We start from the raw sequence: 15,767 nt of genomic DNA, 5'->3' as shown, positions 1-15,767 counted from the left end.
TATCCTGTGTGACACTGCTGAGCCATGTATCTAATCCTCCTGTGTGATACTGCCTGCTGAGCCGTGTATCTAATCCTATCCTGTGATACTGACTGCTGAGCCGTGTATCTAATCCTCTCCTGTGATACTGACTGCTGAGCCGTGTATCTAATCCTATCCTGTGTGATACTGACTGCTGAGCCGTGAATCTAATCCTATCCTGTGTGATACTGACTACTGAGCCATGTATCTAATCCTATCCTGTGATACTGACTGCTGAGCCGTGTATCTAATCCTCTCCTGTGTGATACTGACTGCTGAGCCGTGTATCTAATCCTATCCTGTGTGATACTGACTGCTGAGCCGTGTATCTAATCCTATCCTGTGTGATACTGACTGCTGAGCCGTGAATCTAATCCTATCCTGTGTGATACTGACTGATGAGCTGTGTATCTAATCCTATCCTGTGTGATACTGACTGCTGAGCTGTGTATCTAATCCTATCCTGTGTGATACTGACTGCTGAGCTGTGTATCTAATCCTATCCTGTGTGATACTGACTGCTGAGCCGTGTATCTAATCCTATCCTGTGTGATACTGACTGCTGAGCCATGTATCTAATCCTCTCCTGTGTGATACTGACTGCTGAGCCGTGTATCTAATCCTATCCTGTGATACTGACTGCTGAGCCGTGTATCTAATCCTCTCCTGTGTGATACTGACTGCTGAGCCGTGTATCTAATCCTCTCCTGTGTGATACTGACTGCTGAGCTGTGAATCTAATCCTATCCTGTGTGATACCGACTGCTGAGCTGTGAATCTAATCCTATCCTGTGTGATACCGACTGCTGAGCCATGAATCTAATCCTATCCTGTGTGATACTCACTGCTGAGCCATGTATCTAATCCTATCCTGTGTGATACTGTCTGCTGAGCAGTGTATCTAATCCTATCCTGTGTGATACTGACTGCTGAGCCGTGTATCTAATCCTCTCCTGTGTGATACTGACTGCTGAGCCGTGTATCTAATCCTATCCTGTGATACTGACTGCTGAGCCGTGTATCTAATCCTCTCCTGTGTGATACTGACTGCTGAGCCGTGTATCTAATCCTCTCCTGTGTGATACTGACTGCTGAGCTGTGAATCTAATCCTATCCTGTGTGATACCGACTGCTGAGCTGTGAATCTAATCCTATCCTGTGTGATACCGACTGCTGAGCCATGAATCTAATCCTATCCTGTGTGATACTCACTGCTGAGCCATGTATCTAATCCTATCCTGTGTGATACTGTCTGCTGAGCAGTGTATCTAATCCTATCCTGTGTGATACTGACTGCTGAGCCGTGTATCTAATCCTCTCCTGGGTGATGCTGTCTGCTGAGCTGTGTATCTAATCCTATCCTGTGTGATAATGACTGCTGAGCTGTGTATCTAATCCTATCCTGTGTGATACTGACTGCTGAGCCGTGTATCTAATCCTATCCTGTGTGACACTGTCTGCTTTGCCGTGAAGTAATCCTGGTTGCTGTCAGTACCTATGTTTGCCCAGCAGAGGGCATCGTGACTTTTTCCTCCTTTCGCTGAGGGATCTGGGAGGTGACTACTTCCTGTCCCATGGTACATGAGTGCTCTCAGTCGAAGGTGCAGGTCTTGGCTCCCATCCTTTCTGCGGTCTGCTACTTGCAACTGGCGCTGGGATCTATGATGACATTTCACTGACAATCCAAGATGGAGTCTGCGAAACGTGTCCTGGTTTATCTGAGGAAAGAGACGTCTCTGCTGCAATGTACAAAGTTTGTGCAGGTAAATGTCAGCAGCGCTGTGGTGGTGTCATACTCTCGGCAGCACCATGGTATAAGTCTGGGGGTATTTTCCAGGGCATCACTGGACACTTTGCCCCTGACGGTCAGGACCGAGCGACCGTAAACTGCGGCTTGGATCACAATCGATTCATAATCTCAGATCGGCCGTTCAGCGGATCCAGGGAGGCAAAGCTGCAGGTGCGTATATGATTATAGGGAAAGCTGGGTGACTGGTGGCATACTGTATGTCATCCAGCTTTCCCAGAGTGACTCCTGTATCTCACAGAGGCCGTCCTTCTGTCCGATCAAGAACCTGACAGCGGAGCAAGCTGCTTCCCTCCCTGAGGAGATAGCGAGCCGCGGCGTTGACGTGGGGGTCGCCATCTTGCTGCAGTCCATAAATAAAAGGGTTCTTCTCACAAGACGCGCCAAGGAGCTGCGCATCTTCCCCAACGTTTGGGTCCCGCCAGGTCAGTACTGCATTGTGGAAGCAACGAACAATCCAGTCCTGTCTCCGCACTGTGTCCTCTACTCCTGTCACATCCAAAGCTGCATTCATAAGTATTTTAAACTTTTTTTTACAGGTGGTCACATGGAGGATGGAGAACAGGTATGTTGCACCGCATCATGGGCATGGCCTTCCCATCAGATAGGTAGGAGGCGTAGTCATGTTTACCGGAGGATCAGTCGATCAGTGATCACTGAAACTTCTCCCCTTTAACAGCTCCATGAGGCCGGTCTTCGAGAACTTCAGGAGGAAACGGGGTTAAACCTACAAGGTGCGGACCTTCTTTGGAGCATTCTGGGATTGTGGGAGGTAAATATTGTGCCTAGGAAATATGGCCACCTACTATAACCCCCAGCAACGAGGACACCACCATTTTTCTTTCACAGTCTGCGTTCCCCCCGCTCCTGAGCCGCGGACTACCCCAGCGCCATCATATTGTTGCCTACCTGCTAGTCTCATCCAATGAAACCCACCACGAGCTTCAGGTAAGTTGGCGTATCGCCAAAATGACAAAGTGATTCCACCATGGCTAAACCGCGAGCGCAGACGTCCTACCTTTCTGTATATACAGGAGAAGCTCTGCCCAGACGAGCAGGAAGTGAGTGCATGCGCGTGGATAGACCCTGCGATCGCCAAGAGGATTGTGGCTGCTGAAGGAGTAAAGGATTCTGGGAGGGAAAATCCCAGACAGCAGACCTCTGTAAGGTAAGAGCAGAGCGATCGAGAGGAGATTGCATTGGTCTTCATTTTGCTACCTTAATAAGTTGTCGTTTTTCTAGGATTACAGAAGTCTGCGGGCTATCGCTGACACAGAGGAATCTCGCCATGTCCACACTTCTGAACACGGCACCTATAGACGGTGAAGATACAGAACGCGTCAGCACTGGCACAAAGTACGCACTGGGGTTGTGGCTGGAGACTCTACGGCGAGAGGAAGTCACTTAATGGCTCTTCCATCAATCAGTAGCCTCTATGATGATACCACAGTGCCCCCGGAGGCCCCTGCACACAATGACAGGACACACACTGAATAAATAAAAGGGTTTATTCCCACTTTTAAAAAAAAAAAAGCTGTTTTTCTTTTCCGATGGAAGAAATGTCTGTCCCACTGAGACTACGAGGAAGAGACTAAATACGGATACATCACACTTAAATACATAAATATGCAGATGGCGGCTATTACGTTAACCCTTCAACACCAAGAAGGAGATCTGGAATGGAGATGGCCCTCGATTCCTCGGTGTAAAAGGCAGATAGCGGGGCAGTCCTTATACATTAAAAAAAAAAAGAACTAAAAATATAAAATGTCTGTGCGTTATTTTTCTGGACAGCGCCCTGTAAATACAATCAGACAAAACAATAGATAGATGAAGGGTGTGTAGAAAAACCCTGAAATATGCTTCATATCCTCCATGATACGAGATCAGAACAAAAAATTAAGAGTGCAGTACCAGCTGCTGCCTGTAGGTGGCGAACTAAATTGCTCTCTTCACCAAGTATAGGCAGGAACCAGTACTGCAAGTAAAGTTTCTATATAGCAGGTGATTGCGGAATGATAAGTCTTTTACAAAAAATAATTTTAATGCTTTTTTTGATAATTTTCAGCTGATATCATTTGGTAAATATTTCCGCACTGGAGATACATGATATAAGGTATGGAGCACAGGGGGCAATAAGGTTTGTACAGCTCCCCCTCACTTATTTCATCTTAAGATATTGCTCCTTTTGGCCTAAAATGGCTGAAATCAGGGAGAAATAGTGTATTGCTTTATATGAAACCCTTCCCCACAATAAAAAAGTGATATATAAAGCCAATTATGACATTATTATAAGATTAAAAATCAATCACTTGGAAAAAAAAAAAAAATAGTCCCTCTACATTCTTGCTGTCCGTGTGCCGCCACGGCTTTAATGCTGATTTTTATATTAATGGGGCCTGTGGTGGCGCTCAGTCTAATGATATAATGTCCGGTCTGCACCCTGGTATGGTTGGAGCAGAGGTTTGGGATCCACTGTGTCCGTGGCTTTCTCGTAAGGAGCTGGTGGATACGATGCTGCTGATACGGCTAGCGCCATTGCTCACGCCGTGAGATCCTGCCATGGCCTGGGTGAGGGGGCTCATGTAATGCGAAGTGGGGGCCCGATACTGGAAAAAGTGGTTGAGCGTATCTTGTTCATCCAGGGAGGTGATGACGGACGGGCTGTAATGCTGAGAAAAGAAAGAGAAACTTTAACAAAAAGCGAAAGAACGCTTGTGGTGGTCTTAATGCGTTATAAGGGAAACCACTGTACTCTGTACTCTATTTATCCCAAAAGGAGCATCAGCAACTATACGAGACTACATTTCAAAAAGAGAACCCTCACCGAAATCCCCCTTTAAAGAAGGCCTATCACCACGTCAAAAATGAACATTTTTTGCTTTCATCTTATTCCTGCTGCTCCTCTGATTAATCAATTTTTTTGTTCTAAATCTGCGATATGGTTTTAGAGATATGGGCCTTTCTACTTTGTCTTAATTTTTAAGGTCTCTAAATAAGGGGGCGTGGCTTACAGGCTGAGGCAGGGCAGTCTAAAGACACACCCCTGAGGATCCTTGAAGCCACACCCCCTCCTGCATCTCTGAAACTGTAAGACAGGTTTTAAGAAAACAAGAACCAGAATACTCAGGAAAGTAGAGGGAATAAAACAGGAGCAAGAACTCAACAGATTTGACTTGGTGACAGGTCCACTTTTAAGAGGCCAGGTCATCATTATTGTATCTGTCTTTTCTACAGGAGATGAGAGCCCTTCCTCTACTAGTCATGTGCAGATTTTTAACGACGTACATTAGTTTACTCATTTATCACGTGATTTGCTCATTACAATATCAAGATTTCAACTGCGATCTTCAACCTGTGGTTTCCTAACCCCTGGCTGTCAAGGCATGCTGGGAGTTGCAGTTTTGCCCCAGCTAGGAAGCCACACAGGATGAAGATAAATGGTTTAGAGAATCTGGAGACACCTTGGTCTCATGTTTCATTACAAGGTTCCTCTAACAGATCTTCTAAGTCATGTGGAGGATTCTTGACTTACCTGATTGTCCGTTGTCTGAAGGAAGGAGAAGATTTCGAGACCTGAGGAAAGAAGAAGTGAGAGTGATGGACAATACTGCTTGTCTCTCAGTAGTTGGTAGCCACATCCTTAAAGAAGTGCTGGATTAGAAGAGGGCAGAGCATGGCACCTTTATTCTGAGACTCCACCCAAGTTTAATTCAGAGAGCTCCTTTAGAAAATCAGCTTCATTTTATCAGAGTGGATCAGACACCAGGGGAAATATTTACCTTGAAGGTCACTTGGTACAGGGAACGTCCGATGGTAGTCCGGTAGAGAAAGGCTGGACAGGTAATCACTGCCGATCGTTGTCAGCGGGGGGCTTCTCAGAACCGACGAGGGTTGATGGTCCATGCTGATCACACTTAAAAAAAAAAAAAAAAAGGACGCAAGATTAAGATTCTGTCTGCGGAAGAAAACAAGGACAGTCTGATTATGAGCCACACATCAGGCTATTCAATTTTTACCCTTTGGATCCGACAGAGGATAAGGCCGCTGAGGTGATGGGACACGGCCTCTTGGGCGCAGGCTCGTCCTCATCTGAGGAGCTGTCTAGGGTCAGGTCGATCACCTCCACCTTCTTCTTGGTCTCAGAGTTGTGCTTCATGTCTGAGCTGTGGTTGTAGATTGTTCCTGCTGGAAGACAAGAGATCGAAATAGAAGAGGGCACCTCAAATGTGACCAGTCCGGAGTGGTTGCCCAGAGAATGCGACCATTTCTTACCGTCAATCCCGCCATATGACGCAGGCTGTAGCATGTCCTGCTTCTCCTTTTTGGGTTTCATTGGGCACCATGATCCATCCTCCATGAACTGAATCTCATCACAGTCTGTGCAGGAGTTCAAGATGTCCATGAAGAGACTAAAAACGGCAGAAAGTTGATCAGAGGCAATATCAGTAGCCGCCAGTAGGGGGCCCCACCTGAACTGGTTAGAGGGGTCTTAAACTCACCCGTCTATAATCAGCATATCATATGGTGCCTTCTTGTCACACACAGGACACGTCCATGTTGGTTTCTTCTCGTTCATCTGCAGGTAGAGGGCGGCATCGAAACACTGGAGGTGGGTGCAGGTGATGGCCCTGCAGGGCACCGTCAGCCGCATCTTCCCCAACTGCAGAGATAAGAGATAATGATGGGCGTGGCTTATTTAAAGGGGGAGTCCATATTTCTCCTATTGTAGGGCGAGTGAACTTACGGGACACATGAGGGACACACGCAGGCTGGTGGTGGCGATTTCGCTGTCGGGGTCGGCCGTCAGCTTCTCTTTAACTAGAAAGTAATGTAATGTAAGTGACTCATTGAAAGAGAGATACTAGAAGTCAGGGGTCAGCTAGGAAAGGGGACTCACTGAGCGCTCTGGAATGGTCAGGATTGCGGATGCCTTTGGCGCGCAGCTTCTGCAGTAGGGTGACCGACGTCAGCTGCTTCACCAGATACACCGACAGAGAGTAATTCTGAAAAATGTAGCGCATCAGCAAGGATATGCACCTTGACGATCACCCCCTCCGCACTCAGCATTAACACTTACTCTGCCAAACTCTGACGACCAGTTGACGACGATGTTGTTGGCCACGGTGGAGGACAGCCGGATGAGCGGGGAGATGTTGATGGGTCGGCTCGGCCTCTTGGGCTCCACTCCATTCTTGGTGGGGGGTAAATAACCCTGCAGGAAGATAATAAGCTTGAAGTCAGTGAATGGAAAAATTGCTAAAATCCAGGAAATAACAACATTGAGCCAGGTTTACTCACCGGCAACGGGCACAGCTTCCCATTCACCTTCACAAAGAGGTTGGGGGGAAAGTAGTCCTCCTGTGGACAGCTGGTCTCACACAGACAGAATCTGGGGGGGGAGACGTCACGTTATAACAGGGGCTTCAGGACTGACTGGAGGAAGCTGCCATGTGACGCATTCGTCACTCACAGCGGGGGACCCGCACCTATCAGACATGTATGGCACTGACCTCAGCTGGACCTGCACTGTGTAATCGCACTTAGCACCGGGCAGGATGTCCCTGAAAAAAAAAAAATGAAAAAAAAAAAAAATCAGTGACAATTCCCATTATGGCCAACAGGGAATGCTGGGAGTTGTGGTTCCAAAATAATTTCCCCACTCACCTGGAAGTCAGGATTTGGTGGACTTGTTGGGGTGTCAATGCAAAACTAAAGTGGGCCTCTTCGAACCGCTGTGTGTTTGTGGAAGCTAAAGGGAAACAGCAAGAAGAAAGTTAGCAGACAGAGCAGCGACAACGTGACCCCATAATGGGGGATCAGAGTAAAAAAAAAAAAAAAAAAATCACTTTATATCAGGGACAACTAAAGATGGAGGAATGAAAGTCGGTACCCACCTACAGGGGGCCGGGAGCCAATATTGGTAAAGACCATAGGGCATCAGATGTACTTGTCCCCTTTTGTAGGTCGGTACAGATCAAGAGGCATAAGATGAATGTGATCCCTGTTGCAGGACGGGTACAGGAAAGGGGGCGTCAGATGAACGTGCCTCCTCTTGTAGTACCGCACAAATCAGGGGACATCAGATTAGTGTGCCTCCTCTTGTAGGACCGCACAAATCAGGGGACGTCAGATTAGTGTGCCTCCTCTTGTAGGACCGCACAAATCATGGGGCGTCAAATTAGTGTGCCCTCTCAAGTAGGACTGTACAAATCAGGAGGTGTCACGTGAGCATGCCCCCTCTTGTAGTATGGTAAAGATCAGGGGGGCATCAGATGAGCGTGCTCCCTCTTGTAGTATGGTAAAGATCAGGAGTCATCAGATGAGCGTGCTCCCTCTTGTAGTATGGCAAAGATCAGGAGTCATCAGATGACCGTGCTCCCTCTTGTAGTATGGTAAAGATCAGGAGTCATCAGATGAGCGTGCTCCCTCTTGTAGTATGGTAAAGATCGGGGGGGGGCATCTTGTAGGGCAGAAAGGTCAGGGGGCGTCACTTACCCAGCGTGGTTGGCTTGATGAGCTCGTCGTACACGTCGTAGAAAGGCAACCTTTTCATCTTCACATCAGGGTGGACCGGGTGTATGGGGGGTGACAGGTGCTGAATGTCAGTTTCATGTTTGGGGCCGAGCATAGGAATGGGGGGCAGCACAGCTGAGGGAAGCACACTCTGCATGGCGCCACTGTCGTATCCCAGGTGGCACACGGCTGCCTGGGCCAGAGAGCCAGCATTGGGTAACGCCCCAGCTTGCATGTGCAGCATGGTCAGGTCTGTGGCGCTCAGGACCTTGCGGGGGTATCTCCGGCGGTAGAGCTCCTTGATCTTCATCAGGATGTTAGGAGGCCGTCGGACTTCACCAGGGGCAGGGCCTTGGAGAGAAGCTTGTGTTTCCTACCGGCAAAATCCAGAAAAACTTGCACCTTGGAGACTCGCAAACCTCATCGCCATGTACTGGGGAGAAACACAGGAGGGTACGTTACTACAAGACCCACAGTTTACAGGCCATCATGCACAGTGATGTACACATATACCCTGATTCACAGGCCCACCATGGCCACATGGCACTGGGAGGGGGTCATTACTTGTCGCTATGGCGGAGGGAAACCCCGACATTAATATTACAAGGAGACCCCAACATTAATGCAAGGGGAGACCCCGACATTATACCCTATTAGGTGGGCTTCACACTTACTAACTTATCATGAACATGGGGTCTTCTGCCCTCAGTATATTATGGTGACAGTGGGACCACCATTAGTACTACTATCCCAACAGAGGGGTGCTGCCGTTACTCTCACAGCTGGGGGCACCCTGCGTTTATTACATTATTTCACAGTGTAACCCCACAATTACTGTATTATCACAATGGAGACCCCACTACATTGTCATGACAGTGAGACCTCACCATTACTATCATGATGGAGGGTGACCAGCCAGTACTAGAATATCGTGACAGTAAGACCCGCCGATACCACATTATCACGGCAGGGGAGATGGTGCCAGCAGTGGGCATCGTATATCCATAAACCTGCAGGTGACACGAGGACACAGGCAGCTGCCGGCTGACATGTACCCGGTGGGCAGCAGAACACCGTGTCAGCCATCAATAACGAGCCCCTGCTGCCTCAGACCACCACAAACCATTAATATCCTCCCATACACGCGTGTACACATGGCACAACCCAAACACAGCTGGGCACCAACAATCCACCCACCCGTGACCTTGTGAGCCCACCGCCGACATGCCAGGATGTACCGTACAGCCCCCAATACCTTCCCCCCACATAGCTTCCATTGTAGCCACACCAGCTGATGTTTTGTTACATTGTATCAGTGCTAAGACACTGGAAATAACAAGACACAATGTATCAGGAAAGCGCAGGTGGGTAGAGCGACCCCCGAGCGCCATCCTGGGCAGCAAGCGCCACAAATCCTGTGAAAACCATCAGGGGAGGGCGCTGCAGCCAGGACAGGGTTAATCCACCCCCCAGGAGGGTCTTTGTTAGGAGCTAAAGCTGCACGCCGCCCCAAAAGGAAAGACCTCGCCCCCCAAAAAAGGGCCTAAAACTAGAAGGGTTCCCCCTCTCCCAGTGCAAGGGAGCAGGAGTGCAGCAGAGTTACAGGGGGCATAGTACTTACCGGGGGCGGAAGCAGACGCCTGGGGGGTCTCCCCCGATCTAGAAGTGCAGTCCTGGCGGTGCCCCTCGATATCTGAGACCCCGGAATCCAGACCGAGGGGGAAAAACAGGAGCAATCAGCAAAAGCAAATCCACAATCCGGCGCGACTTTCACTTTATGGAAGTGACTCTCAGGAAATGCACAGGGCGGCGGTTCTGCGGCGCCCCCAGCGGAGCGGCCCGGAACTGCAGCGCCTGCCTCTGCTGCTCATCCACTGTCCCCCAATGCAGAGCACCCACTGGCCGAGGAGCTGGCCATCTGTGGCTGGGTCAGGGCTCTGCTTTCCTGCCAATAGTCCCTCTGTTATTTTTATTATTAGTTTGTGGGAAGGTGAAGTGACCATAAAACAGCAATTCTGCCATTTAAATTTTTTTTCTCATTGTGACAGATCATTTTGTGGCAGGGGGCTAATGGGGGTCTTTCTTCCACTTTCAACTTCTCAAATTCTACTGTCACCACTGACAGCGACATCAAAAACGTAGAAAGGCTGCAATATTAGACAGCACCATACATGCAGCGGACACATTGTCATTTGACATTAATATCAAACTGTATGTCAGTGTATGGTGGCACATGAAGGCTATAAGACTGTATAGGGTATATGGAAGGTATAAGTCAGTGTATAGAGACTATATGGAGGCTTTAAGTCAGTGTATGGAGGTTGTAATGCAGCACATGTAGGCTATATGTCACTGTATAGAGACTGTATGGGGACACATGGAGGGTAAACGTCAGTATATGGCAGCTATACGTCAATGTATGGCAGGAAATGTAGGCTATTTGCTAGTGTATGGCGGGATATGGAGGCTATAAGTCAGTGTATTGAGGCTGTATGGCAGCACATGTAAGCTGTATCGGGGTATGAGGAGGGTATACATCAGTATGGTGGCTATACATCAGTGTATGGCAACTCACGCAGGCTATATGTCAGTGTATGGCAGCACCTGGAGGCTGTACATCATTGTATGGAGGGTGTACGTCAGTTAGGGTACTGAGGTCTTATTTCAGTGTATAGCTGCTGTATGTCAGTGTATGGAGGCTGTATAATAGTATATGGAAGATGAACATCAGTTAATGGTGCCTATATGTCAGTATATGGAGGCTGTATGCCTGTATATGGAGGCTGTCTGTCAGTGTATGGAGGGTGTATGTCAGTGTATGGAGACTGTATGTCAGTGTATGGAGGCTGTATGTCTCTGTATGGAGGGTGTATATCGTGTATAGAAAGTGTATGGGGGGTGTATGTCAGTGTATGGAGGGTGTATGTCAGTGTATGGAGACTGTATGTCAGTGTATGGAGGCTGTATGTCTCTGTATGGAGGCTGTATATCGTGTATAGAAAGTGTATGGGGGGTGTATGTCAGTGTATGGAGGGTGTACAGTATGTCAGTGTATGGAGACTGTATGTCAGTGTATGGAGGCTGTATATCGTGTATAGAAAGTGTATGTGGGGTGTATGTCAGTGTATGGAGGGTGTATGTCAGTGTATGAAGACTGTATGTCAGTGTATGGAGGCTGTATGTCTCTGTATGGAGGCTGTATATCGTGTATAGAAAGTGTATGGGGGGTGTATGTCAGTGTATGGAGGCTGTATGTCTCTGTATGGAGGCTATATATCATGTATAGAAAGTGTATGGGGGGTGTATGTCAGTGTATGGAGGGTGTGTGTCAGTGTATGGAGACTGTATGTCAGTGTATGGAGGCTGTATGTCTCTGTATGGAGGCTGTATATCGTGTATAGAAAGTGTATGGGGGTGTATGTCAGTGTATGGAGGGTGTATGTCAGTGTATGAAGACTGTATGTCAGTGTATGGAGGCTGTATGTCTGTATAGAGGCTGTATATCGTGTATAGAAAGTGTATGGGGGTGTATGTCAGTGTATGGAGGGTGTACAGTATGTCAGTGTATGGAGACTGTATGTCAGTGTATGGAAGCTGTATATCGTGTATAGAAAGTGTATGTGGGGTGTATGTCAGTGTATGGAGGGTGTATGTCAGTGTATGAAGACTGTATGTCAGTGTATGGAGGCTGTATATCGTGTATAGAAAGTGTATGGGGGGTGTATGTCAGTGTATGGAGGCTGTATGTCTCTGTATGGAGGCTATATATCATGTATAGAAAGTGTATGGGGGGTGTATGTCAGTGTATGGAGGGTGTGTGTCAGTGTATGGAGACTGTATGTCAGTGTATGGAGGCTGTATATCGTGTATAGAAAGTGTATGGGGGTGTATGTCAGTGTCTGGAGGGTGTATGTCAGTGTCTGGAGGCTGTATGTCAGTGTATGGAGGCTGTATGTCTCTGTATGGAGGCTGTATATCGTGTATAGAAAGTGTATGGGTGGTGTATGTCAGTGTATGGAGGGTGTATGTCAGTGTATGAAGACTGTATGTCAGTGTATGGAGGCTGTATATCGTGTATAGAAAGTGTATGGGGGGTGTATGTCAGTGTATGGAGGCTGTATGTCTCTGTATGGAGGCTGTATATCGTGTATAGAAAGTGTATGGGTGGTGTATGTCAGTGTATGGAGGGTGTATGTCAGTGTATGAAGACTGTATGTCTCTGTATGGAGGCTGTATATCGTGTATAGAAAGTGTATGGGGGGTGTATGTCAGTGTATGGAGGCTGTATGTCTCTGTATGGAGGCTATATATCATGTATAGAAAGTGTATGGGGGGTGTATGTCAGTGTATGGAGGGTGTGTGTCAGTGTATGGAGACTGTATGTCAGTGTATGGAGGCTGTATATCGTGTATAGAAAGTGTATGGGGGTGTATGTCAGTGTCTGGAGGGTGTATGTCAGTGTCTGGAGGCTGTATGTCAGTGTATGGAGGCTGTATGTCTCTGTATGGAGGCTGTATATCGTGTATAGAAAGTGTATGGGTGGTGTATGTCAGTGTATGGAGGGTGTACAGTATGTCAGTGTATGGAGGGTGTATGTCAGTGTATGAAGACTGTATGTCAGTGTATGGAGGCTGTATGTCTCTGTATGGAGGCTGTATATCGTGTATAGAAAGTGTATGGGGGGTGTATGTCAGTGTATGGAGGCTGTATGTCTCTGTATGGAGGCTATATATCATGTATAGAAAGTGTATGGTGGGTGTATGTCAGTGTATGGAGGGTGTGTGTCAGTGTATGGAGACTGTATGTCAGTGTATGGAGGCTGTATATCGTGTATAGAAAGAGTATGGGGGTGTATGTCAGTGTCTGGAGGGTGTATGTCAGTGTCTGGAGGCTGTATGTCAGTGTATGGAGGCTGTATGTCTCTGTATGGAGGCTGTATATCGTGTATAGAAAGTGTATGGGTGGTGTATGTCAGTGTATGGAGGGTGTACAGTATGTCAGTGTATAGAAAGTGTATGGGGGGTGTATGTCAGTGTATGGGGGGTGTATGTCAGTGTATGGAGGGTGTATGTCAGTGTATGGAGACTGTCAGTGTATGGAGACTGTCAGTGTATGGAGGCTGTATGTCTCTGTATGGAGGCTGTATATTGTGTATAGAAAGTGTATAGGTGGTGTATGTCAGTGTATGGAGGCTGTATGTCAGTGTATGGAGACTGCATGTAAGTGTATGGAGGCTGTGTGTCTGTATGGAGGCTGTATATCTGTGTATAGAAAGTGTATGAAGGGTGTATGTCAGTGAATGCCTACTTTATGTCAGTGTATGGAGACCGATTTTGTGACGTAGCAGCGATATTACTAGCGATATCGCTGCATGTGATACTACTTGCTATTGCTGATCGCACGAGAACTCCCTGGACCGTTTCTCGTCAGGCGCTTCCTGCTGGGCTTCCTGTGGCGCCGACGAGCGACGCGTGGACGCGGGCGGGAGGACGTCAGGATCGCCGCGTCTGACAGGTAAGTAGCGACCCCCGACCCCTGCTATGTCGCTGGTGAGATCTGCCTGTGTGGCAGCTCACTAGCGACCACTTAGCGATGCACCAGCGATCCATATCGTTGTCGGGATCGCTGGTGCATCGCTTCCCTAACCAACCGCTGCGCTTTGCAAACAACTTTCGACTAACCTCTGCACTAATCTGTACCTCCCACTCCCGACTCCAAGACTTCTCCCATGCTGTGCCAACCCTCTGGAATGCTTTACCCCAAGAAATTAGGACTATCCACAATTTGCATAGTTTTAGGCGCTCCCTCAAAACACATTTGTTCAAAGCGGCCTATCACGTTCACTAATCAAAGTCATTCTATGTGGAAGTGTGCATCTGTAGCCCACTCACTCTCCCCATCCATTCCTCACTCCCTCAAGATGGCTGGACCATCATTGTAAATACACACCTGTACTTTGTATCTCCCCCACCTCATTGTAGATTGTAAGCAGGGTCATCTTATTTTGCTTTAATTATTGCATTGTTAACGTTGTTACTTATGACTTGTTTTGAAACTGTTAAACTGTAAAGCGCTGCGGAATATGTTGGCGCTATATAAATAAAGATTATTATTATTGTCATTTTTTTTCTTTTTTAAAAATTACAAAAGCAAAAATGGGCAGATGCAAAAGTTTGGGCACCCTTGGAGATTTGTGTGTTCAGATAACTTTGACCAAGCTTTCAGACTTTAATTAGCCTGTTAGGGTTACTGATCACTATCACCGATAGGAAAGGTGCAGTGATGCAAATTTCCCAGCTTTATAAAAAAAAACAGCCTCCTCTAACCTTGTGCCAAAAAACAGCAGACATGAGTTCTTCTAAGCAACTGTCTAGCACTCTGAAAATGAAAATGGTGGATGCCTAGAAAGCAGGAGAAGGCTTTAAGAAGATAGCAAATCGTTTTCAAGTTGCCCTTTCTTCAGTTCAAAATGTAAGGAAGAAATGGCAGTTAACGGGAATAATGGCCAAGATAAGGTCTGGAATACCAAGCAAAATTTCAACGAGAGCTGCTTGTAGGATAGCTAGAGAGGCAAATCAGAACCCCTGATTGATACCAAAAGACCTTCAGAAAGATTTAGCAGACTCTGGAGTCACTGTGGTATATTGTTCTACTGTTCAAAAACACCTGCACAAATACGGCTTCATGGAAGCGTCATCAGAAGAAAACCTCTCCTGCATCCTCACCATAAAATTCAGCGGCAGAAGTATGCAAAAGAACATCTAAACGTTGCATTTTGGAAATAAGTCCCGAGGACCGATGAGGTTAAAATAGAACTGTTTGTCCACAATAATCATCAAAGGTATGTGTGGAGAAAAAAGGGCACAGAATTTCAGGAAAAGAACATCCCGCCAACCATTAAGCATGGGGGTGGATGATCATGCTTTGGGTTTGTGTTGCACCCAATGACAAGGGAACATTTAATGGGTAGAGAAAAGAATTAATTTAATGAAATTTCAACATTCTTGATACAAACATAACACCATCTGTAAAAAGCTGATGTTCAAAAGAGGATGGCTTCTACAAATGGATAATGATCCTAAACATACGTCAAAATCCACAATAGACGACCTCAAAAGGCGCAAACTGAAGGTTTTACAATGGCCCTCACAGTCCACTGATCTGAATGTCATTGAAAATCTGTGGCTAGACCTCAAAATAGCAGTGCATGCAAGACGACCCAGGAATCTCACAGAACTGGAAGAATTTTACACGGGAAGAATGGATGAAAATCCCTCAAACAAGAAATGAAAAACTCTTGTCTGGCTGCAAAAAGCATTTACAAGCTGTGAAAGTGGGTGCAACTAGGTACTAATCATGCAGGGTGCCCAAACTTTTGCATCTACCTGTTTTACGTTTTGTCATTTTTAACTGTTTACAATAA

The 15,767-nt window shown here is 47.0% G+C and overlaps 2 protein-coding genes across 2 annotated transcripts; one reads left to right on the top strand and one right to left on the bottom strand.

The window, feature by feature from the left end:
* The first annotated feature begins 1,576 nt into the window (after positions 1–1,576).
* Positions 1,577–3,596, top strand: NUDT17 (nudix hydrolase 17). The gene is made up of 8 exons (XM_073566950.1): positions 1,577–1,784; positions 1,859–1,981; positions 2,070–2,253; positions 2,368–2,393; positions 2,508–2,600; positions 2,678–2,776; positions 2,863–2,996; positions 3,071–3,596. Exons 1-8 carry the CDS (start codon positions 1,710–1,712, stop codon positions 3,234–3,236), a joined length of 900 nt encoding a protein of 299 aa, XP_073423051.1. The 5' UTR covers positions 1,577–1,709; the 3' UTR covers positions 3,237–3,596.
* On the bottom strand, positions 3,319–9,621 carry PIAS3 (protein inhibitor of activated STAT 3). Its single transcript, XM_073567298.1, is given in 15 exon segments — positions 3,319–4,500; positions 5,364–5,404; positions 5,611–5,744; positions 5,848–6,016; positions 6,104–6,240; positions 6,331–6,491; positions 6,576–6,649; positions 6,729–6,834; positions 6,909–7,043; positions 7,130–7,220; positions 7,342–7,392; positions 7,496–7,580; positions 8,327–8,671; positions 8,674–8,763; positions 9,600–9,621. Coding segments are annotated over 15 exon segments (1,902 nt in total). The 3' UTR covers positions 3,319–4,239.
* Between the last annotated feature and the right edge of the window lie 6,146 nt (positions 9,622–15,767).

The sequence above is a fragment of the Dendrobates tinctorius genome, unplaced genomic scaffold (genome assembly GCF_039654945.1).
Source record: "Dendrobates tinctorius isolate UK_male_01 unplaced genomic scaffold, ASM3965494v1 ptg000019l, whole genome shotgun sequence".
NCBI classification, from domain to species: Eukaryota; Metazoa; Chordata; class Amphibia; order Anura; family Dendrobatidae; genus Dendrobates; species Dendrobates tinctorius.
The sequence above is the reverse complement of the archived record's forward strand: the minus strand, read 5'-3'. Positions and strand labels throughout refer to the sequence as shown.

Bases quoted from the DNA above. Each gene is read 5' to 3' on its own strand.
- NUDT17 (XM_073566950.1), top strand. From the start codon at position 1,710: ATGGAGTCTGCGAAACGTGTCCTGGTTTATCTGAGGAAAGAGACGTCT. The intron at 1,785-1,858 runs GTAAATGTCAGC...GGTATTTTCCAG, and splicing joins AATGTACAAAGTTTGTGCAG to GGCATCACTGGACACTTTGC. The intron at 2,601-2,677 runs GTAAATATTGTG...TTTCTTTCACAG, and splicing joins GCATTCTGGGATTGTGGGAG to TCTGCGTTCCCCCCGCTCCT.